Source organism: Pangasianodon hypophthalmus, chromosome 4 (assembly GCF_027358585.1).
Source record: "Pangasianodon hypophthalmus isolate fPanHyp1 chromosome 4, fPanHyp1.pri, whole genome shotgun sequence".
Taxonomy (NCBI): Eukaryota; Metazoa; Chordata; class Actinopteri; order Siluriformes; family Pangasiidae; genus Pangasianodon; species Pangasianodon hypophthalmus.
In genome coordinates, this window is record NC_069713.1 from 13,895,715 (window position 1) to 13,907,758 (window position 12,044).

Here is a 12,044-nt window from a genome sequence, read left to right on the forward strand (position 1 = left end):
AGGGGGTGCACCGTTCCCGGAAGTACTGCAATACCGGGTCGATGCGTGGAGTGGACGGAGCAAGCCCATCTCCATCTCCCTGCTCCAGAAATCAATGTAATATATGGTCCCCGGGTCGGAGACGTATCAGATATTAAACTGATAAGAACAGATACTACACTTGATCTTAGCCAAAAGGCCGAGAAGCGATACTTCAGCTCACAATCAACGAGGAGGGACATCAATCACTACACAACACACGAGGACTGCATACACAATAAAACACACAAGTAATTTGTGTTTATGCTAAAAAAAAAAAAAAAAACCTTTGATATTTTATATTAAAATCTTACGCAACCACAAACCGACACATACACTCAGGTCCATAAGTATTTGGCCAGTGACAATTTTGGTAATTTGGCCTAAGTACACCAATACAATGGGTTTGAAATGAAGCAATCAAGATTGTAGACTTTCAGCTTTAACTCAAGTGGTTTAACAAAAAATATTGCATTAACCGTTTAGGCATTACAGCCATTTTTTACAGAGTCGCCCCATTTTCCACAGGCTCAAAAGTAATTGGACAATTGACCGATAAGCAGCTTCATGGCCAGGTCCATGGCAGTATCATAATACATGGCTGCTTCTCTGCGAAAAGTACTGACACATTACACATCATCAAAGGAAACATGAACAGAGCGATTGTGGGACATATTAGAGGAGAATTAATCTCATCGGCCAAGAAACTGACGGATGTTTCAACATCATCAGACATACATCCAAAATAACTTAAGAGGGCCCTGGGCCTTTGAAATAGCAAACCCATCAGAGGGACCCTTTAACCTTGGGGAATTGAAGATTGGATTGGGGTAATGGGGTAAAGAAAGAGCAAATGTCAAAAGAAATAGATAACTTGTGAGAGCCATGTTTTTTTTAACATTTTTTTTTTTTATCTTAGAGCCCTTTTAAAGGGGAACTTTCCTTTAAACATCTTGCATGCCTCTCTTTAAACATGATTCTCACAATCTCTACAATTTATGTAAGAAGTGTGAAGTCAGTTAATAGAGCACAGTGAGTTTCATACTTTTAAGTATTTTTAAGTCAGACTTTTTATTGAAAGATAGATGTGGAGTCATGGCTCTTCACTTTTGAGTGGCTCTAAATTTAACAGGGTGGACAGAGAGGCCATTTTAATCAAAAAGCCCAGTATTCTGGTGAAAGACAGCACAGTGGTGAGGGATGGTCTTTTACTTTTACAAAACTGATTTTTTTTTTTAAATAAGGATTTTAATATACTCAATGGGCATAGTTTTACTGACAAACAAAACAGGTACAGCCTTTTAAAAGACTTGCAATCCCAGATGCTAGGCAGAGTTTGTCTAGTGCTAACAGGAGATTTGAACAATGTGTTAACAAAGAAGGATAGGAGAAGTGTTGGTGAAGATGTTAAACTACATAAAACATTGGTTTTATTGCAGGGTTTAGTCAGTTTTCTTTTTAGATCACAGTCCTGCACTCTTTCTCCCCCACTGGTGAGACTGTAGGTGGAGAGCTGTGGAAGCTGAACTGTTCCCTATTACAAGAGGAGGGGTGGTTAGAGAGTACAGGGAGCAGTACAGCCAATGGCAGACCCCCAAGACCTTTATAACACACATGTGGGACAAAGACTTTTTTTTTTTTAGGAAAATAGGTAAAACGGAGGAAAAAATAATGAAAAAAAAGACATGCTGGGATTGCAAAAAATAGTTACTTTAAAATTTTGAGTAGTGGGATCTGATTTTACTGATTTTAAAAACAGTGGATGGTGAGAGTGCTAGTTTAACCCAGAATTTTACAAGTTAAGAACTAAAGAAATATATAATAAAACATTTTAAGAAGGGGATGATCCCAAGATCAGATGGACTCCCCTTAGGAATAACCTTAGAATCTTATTATTCCTGATACTTCTCTTATGTGAATAAAACAATCTGTCTGGCAGTCAGGAACAATCAAAACATCAACAGTGTAAGTATATTTACATTTATCTCCTGCAGAAATTTATGGTCTTATGATGCAAGTTAAAGGCGAGTCCATCAGGGCAGACACACACCTCTACAATGATTTACACTAGCTTTCAACTGAATTCTACAAATCAACAGTACATATAAATCCAGGTTCAAATCAGACTATGAGTAATTACTCAAACTAATGAAAAAAGTATAGGATCGTTAGGTAAGTATTTGTAAAAACTTTTCTACAATATGTTGTAGAGATGTGTGGACTGTTTATATATATCATATTGACTTATCTAAGTCATTCAGTAGTAATTAAAAAGTCCTGCCCTGAGCTCTTTAAATAAACAATCTGTCCCAAGACACACAACAGGCTAACACTTGTAAGAACAGGAGGAGGTGGTCTTACCAGGGAAGGCAAGCTGAGGGGCAAGGAAAAGGCATCAGTATATCTCCCCAACTGACCACATACAGCTTTCAATCCACTTTGAGGTGAGGGAGAGGAGAAGCTGAGAGATTTTAATGATTTAAGAGACTGATGCTTTGCTACTTTATATTAGCAAAAGAACCAGGAACTGCATAACTGTATAAGGCTATATACCTGAAACTTCAGCAAGCAGAGCAAAACTGAAGATTTTTTTTTCCCAATTGCAAATTAGCATTTATGAAACCACTTTGATCCAAATATTTCCAGTAAGACATTGCAGAAAGGCTTGGCAATGTTTTGGGATTATCTTTAAACACTGGACTATAAACAAGGATTTACTTAAAGAAATCTCTACTGAACAAACCAAAAGAACTAGAAGAGGACAACTACACCCCATACCACACGGTGAGTGCTTGCAGAGGAGGAACATGATGAAGTGCAGGCGATGGCCACCTATCTGATCTAATTCTCATGGAATGTGAAGTATTCACACTACCAGACCAGAAGTTTTAGGGGTCAATTTCACTTATAAAGATGAAAACTTTTGAACAGACATATGTAAGTCTTAAAATAAGTAGTAGACCTATGTACTTTGGGCAAGTTAGTACAAGGTCTGAAACAGAGCTGAAATCTTTATAAAAAAAAAAAAAAAAAAAAAAAAAAAAAAAAAAAAAAAAAAAGAATCAGCAACACTATAAAACTATTCTAGAGTCTATATAATGTACATTAAGTTTGAAATCTGTAATTCTCAATGCCTTATAGTGCTGCACTTTTGGAAATTACTGCCAATTAGTGCAATACACAAAGCTTTCAGAGAATGAAAATTGAAGGATGACAATGAAAAACATTACCATTATTGATCTACAAAACCTAGGCAGGTTTAATGTTATATTATCCAGTGTGTGGGAAAACTGCAGAAGTGTTGAAGGCCAAGTAAGTTTACTGTAGCATCAAATAACAAAGCATGACCATTTGCCTCCCATTAAACCTCTCACAAATCATGTGAATGTTTATTCCAAAAAAAAAAAAAAAGAAAAAATTCAATTGTGCGGTTCCCAGAAAGGCAGACATGAATGCAGGGAACAGGAATGCAGATTAAAAAAAAAAAAAAAAAAAAAAAGTACAAAATATTGTTTTTAGATTCCAATTGGCACTTCCTGCTACATACATTCTGATAAAGTTTGCCAACATCCAAAAAAACACAACAGCAGGAAATCCTTTGTACGGAATTATTTATGGATCTTTAAAGCTTCCTTACTTGTACTTTACCTCTTTAAGGTATCACAGTACTCCTGCTTGCGGCTTTTTATTTATCACTAAAGAAGAGACTAAGTTAAGTGCAATTTTTTCTCAGGAGGTAAACCTCAGCCTGCCATTGACTGACTGGATGATTGTGTGCAGATATGATCATGTCCCTTCACTACTGAGAGTTTTTCATAATATTCCACTAGAAGACATTTCTCCACAAAAGAATTAATTTCAGACTAACTGTATTCCGGGTATGACAAGCCCTCAGGCATTTTAGAATTATGCCTGGTGCTGCGTTCAATTGTCATTTAAGATTCTTTAATTTTTTTTCTTATGTCTAATCTGTGTCTGAAAAACTGACAGTGCAAGTATATTTACATTGATCTCCTGCAGAAATTTATATTTTTATTTTCTATATAATTTATATTTATATAGAAATTGAAAGCTAGTGTAAATCATTGTAGAGATGTGTGTCTGCCCTGATGGACTCGCCTTTAACTTGCATCATAAGACGATGCAAGTTAAAGGCGAGTCCATCAGGGCAGACACACATCTCTACAATGATTTACACTAGCTTTCAACTGAATTCTACAAATCAACAGTACATATAAATCCAGGTTCAAATCAGACTCTGGGTAATTACTCAAACTAATGAAAAAAGTATATAAATATTAGGTAAGTATTAAATATTAAATTATAATGGCTTCTGCACAACTAAGTACTTTAAACATCACGTAAGCAGAAAAATTATAATGTCCAATATTACGTCCTGCTTATAAATTTGACATATACTTATTGGCTCAAAGAAGGAAGCTAGGCAAAATTTTTACACCACTACACTGTACATTAAAAACAGTCTACTTGTGATAAGATATATATATATATATATATATATATATGGAATTATTTATGGATTATTTATGGATCTCCATGGAATAATAGCAATTCCAGTTACAGTTTTATGTAATTATACTGAAAAACATATAATTAACCTAATTTGAAAAAAAAAACATATTTTCAAAAGAATTATGAATATATGAATCATTCTGACTCATTTTAACACCTTGTCAATTATAACTAATTTCTTCCTTGGGTGAGGCAAAGTAGAAATAGATATTTAAGTGAACCAACATAAGAAAAAGAAAGGAACAGACATAATGTTCCATCATGCCACATTGAGTAATGTATCCATAAAAAAAAGAAAAAAAAAAAATCATACCCTACAAAAAGTTAAATTTCTTAAAGAATAAACTAAAAAATGGAAACCTCAATAATAACAGCAACTGCACTGATTCCTTCTTTGCAGGTCACCATGAGTATGACTGGCACCCTAGAGAAGGGAGCTCATCACCAGGCACTTGACCTCTCTGAGGAGCTCCCACTAAACCACCACCACCAGCAGGTTCATCTCCAGCACAGCGGCTCCACAGCCTCCATATCTCTAGCTGGGACTCCCATCAGCAGCTCCGGGGTGGTGGTGCCTCCGCCATATTCTGCACCAGTGGCTGGAGGTGGTGAGGCTCCCCTTGAGCTGAGGGGCTCTCTGGACTGTTGGGCATGTTCAGTACTTGTAACAGCCCAGAACCTGGTGATAGCTACTATTAACGTGTTCCTGGCTGCTTTGGTGTTTGGCCTGATCCTCACTCCTGTCATAGTTATGGTGGTGTTTGGATTTATGTGCCACTCCACTGTAAGTATTTAACAATACATCATGCGGCAGAAAACATTAGAATAAATGATAAACATCACAATAAAATGTATTTAAAAAGAATATTACTGCAAAATAATAAGTTGAACTGAAAATGTGTGAAATTTAGATAACCATACCCAATCATGACAAATGTTAACCACAGAAATCAGGAAGATGTGTGGTCTTTCTCTCCTTTCTGGTACATAATCTCTTAATCTCTGGTATTTCTCAGATGTTTAAACAGGAGCATTAGTGAGGTCAGGAGAGTTCACATCATCCCAGGAGCCCACTGCAGACTCTTCAAGGGCTCCAATGACCAAGTGATCCACTCTTAGATAGACAAACAAGTAACCAAATAAGAGACATAACATTTCAAACAGCCATATTCAGCCAAAGAGTCCTTAACTCTTTCCACCCTAACAAGTCTGTTTACGAGAATAAAACACTCACATACAGCTGGCAACATTATCTTTAGAAGCTTGCATTTTGCCTCTGTGTCTTTGGTATCACCGGTACTTAAAGTCAGTAAAGGTCAACCCAGAGATTCATTTTTCCTCCACTCAGGTTACCACATCTTTACAATTGTCCCCTTACTAAGCCAACCAATTTGTGGTTTCAGGACAACAGATTAGTGAAGGAATTAAACAAAAAAGAAAACCTTTTACAAAATGAGGGAGAGGCAGAGACTGAAAGCAGGCCACCCTCAGAACCAACCTAAATTTAAAAGCCTCTACTGTACATTGAAAGCAGAAAGCTTTGTTGGAGATGGTGTTCCATTTCCCTCTTCTGGTCCCATTTTATTTATTTCCTCATACAAGTGCCCTTTTACTCAAATGTGCAAAGGTTCTAACAAATGATTGCCCATATATTTGCACATAATACTAGGGGGCAAAAATGAAAAACAAAATGAAAGTGTCATGTTTCTTATTTCAGTGCTTAGTACTGACTTCGGTGTTACTGTGACATGAGTTATGAATGCTAAAAACGTATCAGTACATTTTTTGAAAAACGGACAGAAAATGTGATTTTTCTGCACAGAAAAATGAGTCAAAAATGAGCATGGACATAGCAAATTAAAAGAAAATAAATATCAACCTGAAACCCTTTAAATTTTAGACAACATTCCTAGTAATATATTAATAATCAGACACAATATTCTGCCCTTCACACCATCACAGTGTCACTGTGTACTGCCACTAATCCACATTCTTTTCATTGCCATTCTTAAAAAAAAAAAAAAAAGAATTCAGACTTAAATGTGATGGGAAATGTGTGGTGTTTTCTATACAGATATGATGACTGACTTATCCAGCTTTCCGGCATGCAATCAGAATCAGAAATGTCAAATCACACCAGATCAAAACCTACTTTTTAGGCTGACAAATTACAGTACAGCAGGATAGGATTACTATAAAGATTCAAACCTAGTCTGATTTACAAGGATCTTCATGGCACCAGCTCACAGCTGGGTTTGTAGAAGTCTTATCAGCTCACCTCCTGCCCTGACCACCCTACATTCTCTGCTTAGCCTTCTCTGTTCAGTTCGCCCCTTCAGAGGGACATACCAAAGGCATTTGGGGGAAAGTTGTCAGGTTTTCTCTCCCATTTTTACACTAAACCTCTTCAGTCAGTCACAGTGTATCAATATATATATATTATTATGACATCCAACTTCTGCTAAATTATACAGATACTAGATTCCCATGTTTAGACACTTTACATAATAAATAGCAATTCCATAGATTTTTTTCTTTTTTTGTCAAAAAACAGACTGTAAACTTTCCGGTTAAAAAGAGAAGCCTAAATGGCAACTTAGAACTGCTTTACATGTTTATAGCGCACAAATGCTCAGTGATGTCTTTTACAGCCAGCGTGTCAGTGTGCATGTACTGTAATAATGCAGCAGATATTTGAGCCCCATGTGTCTGTTCTTCGTCTGTCTGCACTTCAAAGCACATTCTTTCAGCAGTACCTCATCCCCTAACTTCTCTGAAAACATTCTGTGTTATCTCCTCCCAGTCAAACGCCAAGCCCCACTATTCACCGAATCTAATATAAATCCAAAATGCACCAAACAGTGTGATGTGGTCATAGCAGGAAAATATCATCCAAACCTCTTATATGCAGTGTGATAAGGTTGTATGAATATTGCTAGTGAAGAAGAGGTTCAAATGTGTGTGTGTGTGTTTGAGCAAAAGGGCTAGTGTATATTCCTAAAAGATTATTAAGCAAAGTATTATAAACTTATATATGTGAATGATTAAAAAAAATGATACCACACTTATTATGTAATACTTAATTGCATCTGATTGGTCTAAATCAGACAAAATATTTTAATGACATTTCCTCTGTTCAAGTTTAATTTGTCGGCTTCACTTACATGATCACACTCTCGCTTTCTAAGGTGCGTCCAAATGATACATCACCCTATTGTTCGGGCCTGCTGAGTGACGGAGGCTGTGTGGCTATGTTAATCGTGGGCTTCCTGCTTGTCACTCCACTGCTTGTTCTGGCGTTGGCTGCCTATTGCAGATTGGCTCGTCTCCTGCAGCTCAGCCTCTGTTTCATCCCTTACAGTCGCGCTGTCTACAAAAACCTGCCTGCCACATACCACCATGGCCTGGGAGGAGGCTGCTGTGGACAAGATGCTGGTCAAGACAGAAAGAAGGGAAAAGTGTGGGTATGACACTGGAACTCGATAATGGGTCTCAGTGAATTTGTCATTTGCAATATGTTTAATTAAAAAACTACATCTGTTACAAATGTACATCTCATAGCCATGTGTGGGTCCTCGAAGTGTAAAATAAAGCAAACATCTAACAAATTCTGTCAAAAGTGAACCAAATTCAGCAACTATTTAGGATGCATTAACTAAAGTGTATGAAAGAAAAGTGTATGGAAAAGGAAAAATGAGGAAGGTATACAAAAAGGATCAACAAGAAGAAAAGAGGAGTTGATACCTTACATACTGTATAACAAATAGATCACATATTTTTCTAGTTTATATTCAAATCTACTCATGTACACCAGCACTGTTATATAAACCAGGGTTGTTGCTGAGCTATCAGCAATTTACGAGTTCATACTGAAAGCCAACGAGACTTTTGTAAACTTGTACTTTTATCATGAAAACACTGGATTTTTTTTTTTCCTAACTAAAGCTGGACTATTTGTCACTCCATAAATGATAGCCATAAAATAAAACATTTTATATGCATATGGCCATATTACTCCTTCTATTAAAAATATTAATTTCTGGATAGTGAACTGTCTGATCCTTCCCCTTTGTTTGCACCTGCTATGTGTTTTTATCCTCTACATTCTGTAGCATTGTGATAGGATGTTTTTCTCCTAGACAATGTGTTTGCAGCACAGCAGAAGAATTATCAACAAAGTTTATTATAGTCAGTTCTACTCATTTAGAAAAGCCTTAACCTCAACAGCTGGCATGATATGTTCTGATGTTTGCAGTAAATTGTTTTCATATCTTGAATAGTCCATCATTCAGATCATTCAGTGTAGTCATGTATTTCTATTTATAAATAATCTTTTTTTATTATTATTATTTGTGTTCTGGAAATCTAATTTAGTTTTGCTATTCATTCAAAACATAAAAACTTTTTGACTTACACTCATATACACTAAATAAACCTGTGTAAGTTAGAAATTGTTTTTTAACAATAGTTAACCTGTCTAACTGTGTGCTTGAATGCAGTGTATTTGCATGCCTGAGCTCAAGGTAGGACAAATGAGGGATTAGACTAATACTTGCAATGTTACGTGCTTGTCCATAATTTTAGAAAAAGAATTCTGTGAAGAAATAAAGCTTACCCATTATAAAACCATAGTAGTAGCTTATAAGTGATGGAATCAAAACTACTGTGACCTGTTTGTAAAGTGACCTAGTGGAGCCCTCTATTGTTTCACTCATAGTACAGCAGTATATTATCATTTTCACCTGGGGGATTATCTTCCCTTACATACAGTATGTGTATATAAGGAAAATTATTATATATATATATATATATATATATATATATATATATATATATATATATATATATATATATATATATATATATATATAAACTTTCTAGGGAGCATCAGTGTTTAACCTGTACAGGGATTTGTATAAATGTGAGGGATTTTGTGCGCACGTGGTTACTGCTTGCTTACACAACCATACACACAATTAGGAACACAACTGTTCTTACTAACACGAGCTACAGACCCCCAAGCTCCTAACTTCCTAACATCCTTCAAGCAGTTATAAACAAAAACCCACAAAATACTGCTATCTGCAAATTAAGAAGGGTGAAGGAGGAAAGGTTAAATATCAGCTTTGTAATTAGTCATTCATACTTCAATAAATAAATAAATAAAAACATATAGGCCTACTTTAGCCACACACTCTCTTCCAGCTCATTAGCGTTATCCAGCAGCCTCGTTTAGCTGGTCGTCTGTAGGTTGGAGATTTACTTAAAACCGCTTCTTTTTTTTTTTGCATTGAGCTATAAACGTTATTATAAACTTGGATTACACGCACGAACTACTAGATGTATATAATTACAGACTCGCATATTTAAAAGAGGTTTTTTTCAAAATAAAAAGGATGCCTCAGTGACATCACCTGCTACTCAAGTGGAATGATTGGGGGTTGTGAGGGCGGGCACAGTCTCTAAAAGGTCAAAGGTTATGTCTGAAATTTGCGTGTGGTCAAAATGATTATTAATCAAAGACAAGCGAAAATGCAGTATGATTCGTTATAATGGTTTTAACTAAATATTATTAGGCTATATTTTATTGAACAGAATGTTGGAGTGCATTTCACTCTATTTCTATGTATGGTAAAATTCACACTGAATAATAATTTGATTCTCAGTGCATTTTTAATTTTTATGAATGACTGAGTTTTCCTTCAAAGACGTTTAGCAAAATGTATAATTAACTGTAACTGTGCAGAATCCACACAATTTCATCTCAGAAGCACATTAGGGCTGCAGCAGCAGTGGGGGAATGTAACCCTGGGGTGAGACCAGATGGGAGAGTCAGATAAACAGCTTGAAGACTCAGATATATCAGTGTATAAGTCCAAATATCTGGGAGCCAAGGCAGGTGACCCTCTAGACCTTTTGTGGTATGTGATATTTTATTTAATAAATAATTAATGTATATCTAATGATAAATTAGCTTAATAGCACAATAGTCATTAAAGAGGTTATGAAAATTGGTAATTGATCTGTGCTATTAGAAGCAGGATATTAGGGTTTTTCAGATTAATCCACCAGCAGTATTAACAGAGATCTGTGTGCAAGTGAAGCTGAAACCGAGTATGAAATGTTGATCCACATATTAGAGATAATATTAAAGAGTATTTAGAAATCCACCCTGACACCCTTATTAATAGGTATTTTCATTTAGTCATTTATAGAGCCTGTAAATCTATACAGAGTGTAGAATGCAGTTTGGTGTCTTAGAGAGAGGAAGTTGAGAGATTATGCCAAGGTGTGATGAGGTGATGGTTAAAAAAAAAAATAGTGTATGATTCCCCTGTCTGGGAGACACTTACAGAAAACAGGGACAAACCACAGATACCAAAACCACCATGGAGATGCCGTTCAGAGTCTAATTAGTTTTGGTGTCTAATTGGTTTAAAATTTGCAGAGATATGGTTCTGACATCTGCTAATCTACACGGATACAAGGTCTTTGCTGTTGTACAGAGTTCAGTGAAAGATGCATCTGTTAAATGAATAAATGTAAATGTGTGAAAGGGCTTCAACAAAGAAAGCTTCAAGAAAAAAAGCTCAACCCCACACAAAGACATTTTGATTGTGAAATTCCTTAGCTGAACCACAAAAATAGAGATTCACCCATTGGCCAACAAATGTAACAATCACTGCAAGGTCTTAGCTTTAGTAAATAAGAGTGGCATTTATGGAAAAACTGACCTGTAATCAGACAGCTACCAGACAATATGACTATTCTTCTGTCAGACAACATGACTGTACTTCTATCTTTCAGCCAAGAGAAACAATTGAAGGAACTCTGCCCAGTTCTCTGGACTGCAGCTTACTGTAGCGTACATTGTCCCTATAACTGTGACTTGAGAAGAAAGGGGATTTTAGAAGGAATTTATTCTTATCTAAGGTCAGCAGCAGGCTAAGAATGCCTCATCAGATGTACAATATTAACTGTACTTAGGGATATTAGCATGGAAACATCAAAAGGTGATATCATTAATGAATTAAGAGGGCAGTAGGAAAACTACATTGGAGTGCCCTGATTGAGTTCAGTGAAAAGCAGCAGAGAAGTTGTGTAAATATAGTTTTACATATCTAGTGTTTCTTAAACATGCTCACTCTATTTTTAAAACCATCTGATAAAATTAATTATAACCCTTACTTTGAAATGGTTGTAAACTTTGATTTTAATTTAGTAGTCATTGATTTATTTGTTCATTAAATTCCTTACATATTTAAATGTCCATCTGTTCTTCTGGGGCAAATCTTTTTCTGTTTTAATTTATTCATAATACTCAGATGAGTTGGATCACTGTCCATCTGCCTTTATTTTGTACAAGATTAATAAAGTAATCCAAAGCAAGACATTTTTACCATGAACTTGTATTTCTTGAAGGTTTAAACAAGGACTACCAAACCTTGATATAGCCCTGGGTCACAAGTGCACATGAACGAGCGTTTAGCATT

The 12,044-nt window shown here is 35.9% G+C and overlaps 1 protein-coding gene, 1 long non-coding RNA gene and 1 other non-coding gene across 3 annotated transcripts; 1 reads left to right on the forward strand and 2 right to left on the reverse strand.

The window, feature by feature from the left end:
• LOC113540725 (U2 spliceosomal RNA) lies at nucleotides 1-190 on the reverse strand. Its single transcript, XR_003404098.2, has one exon. It is a non-coding gene; the product is annotated as a U2 spliceosomal RNA (small nuclear RNA).
• Nucleotides 191-2,362: 2,172 nt separating this feature from the next.
• Nucleotides 2,363-8,602, forward strand: tmem88b (transmembrane protein 88 b). Its single transcript, XM_026936249.3, has 3 exons — nucleotides 2,363-2,802; nucleotides 4,952-5,335; nucleotides 7,740-8,602. Exons 2-3 carry the CDS (start codon nucleotides 4,958-4,960, stop codon nucleotides 8,019-8,021), a joined length of 660 nt encoding a protein of 219 aa, XP_026792050.3. The 5' UTR covers nucleotides 2,363-2,802; nucleotides 4,952-4,957; the 3' UTR covers nucleotides 8,022-8,602.
• LOC113540062 (uncharacterized) lies at nucleotides 5,205-9,993 on the reverse strand. Its single transcript, XR_003403993.3, has 4 exons — nucleotides 9,734-9,993; nucleotides 7,716-7,983; nucleotides 5,473-5,665; nucleotides 5,205-5,333 (listed from the first exon to the last, which is right to left on the reverse strand). It is a non-coding gene; the product is annotated as an uncharacterized LOC113540062 (long non-coding RNA).
• Nucleotides 9,994-12,044: the final 2,051 nt, after the last annotated feature.

Coding starts and splice junctions, on each gene's coding strand:
- tmem88b (XM_026936249.3), top strand. CDS start 4,958: ATGAGTATGACTGGCACCCTAGAGAAGGGAGCTCATCACCAGGCACTT. Junction 5,336..7,739: donor GATTTATGTGCCACTCCACT/GTAAGTATTTAA, acceptor TCGCTTTCTAAG/GTGCGTCCAAATGATACATC.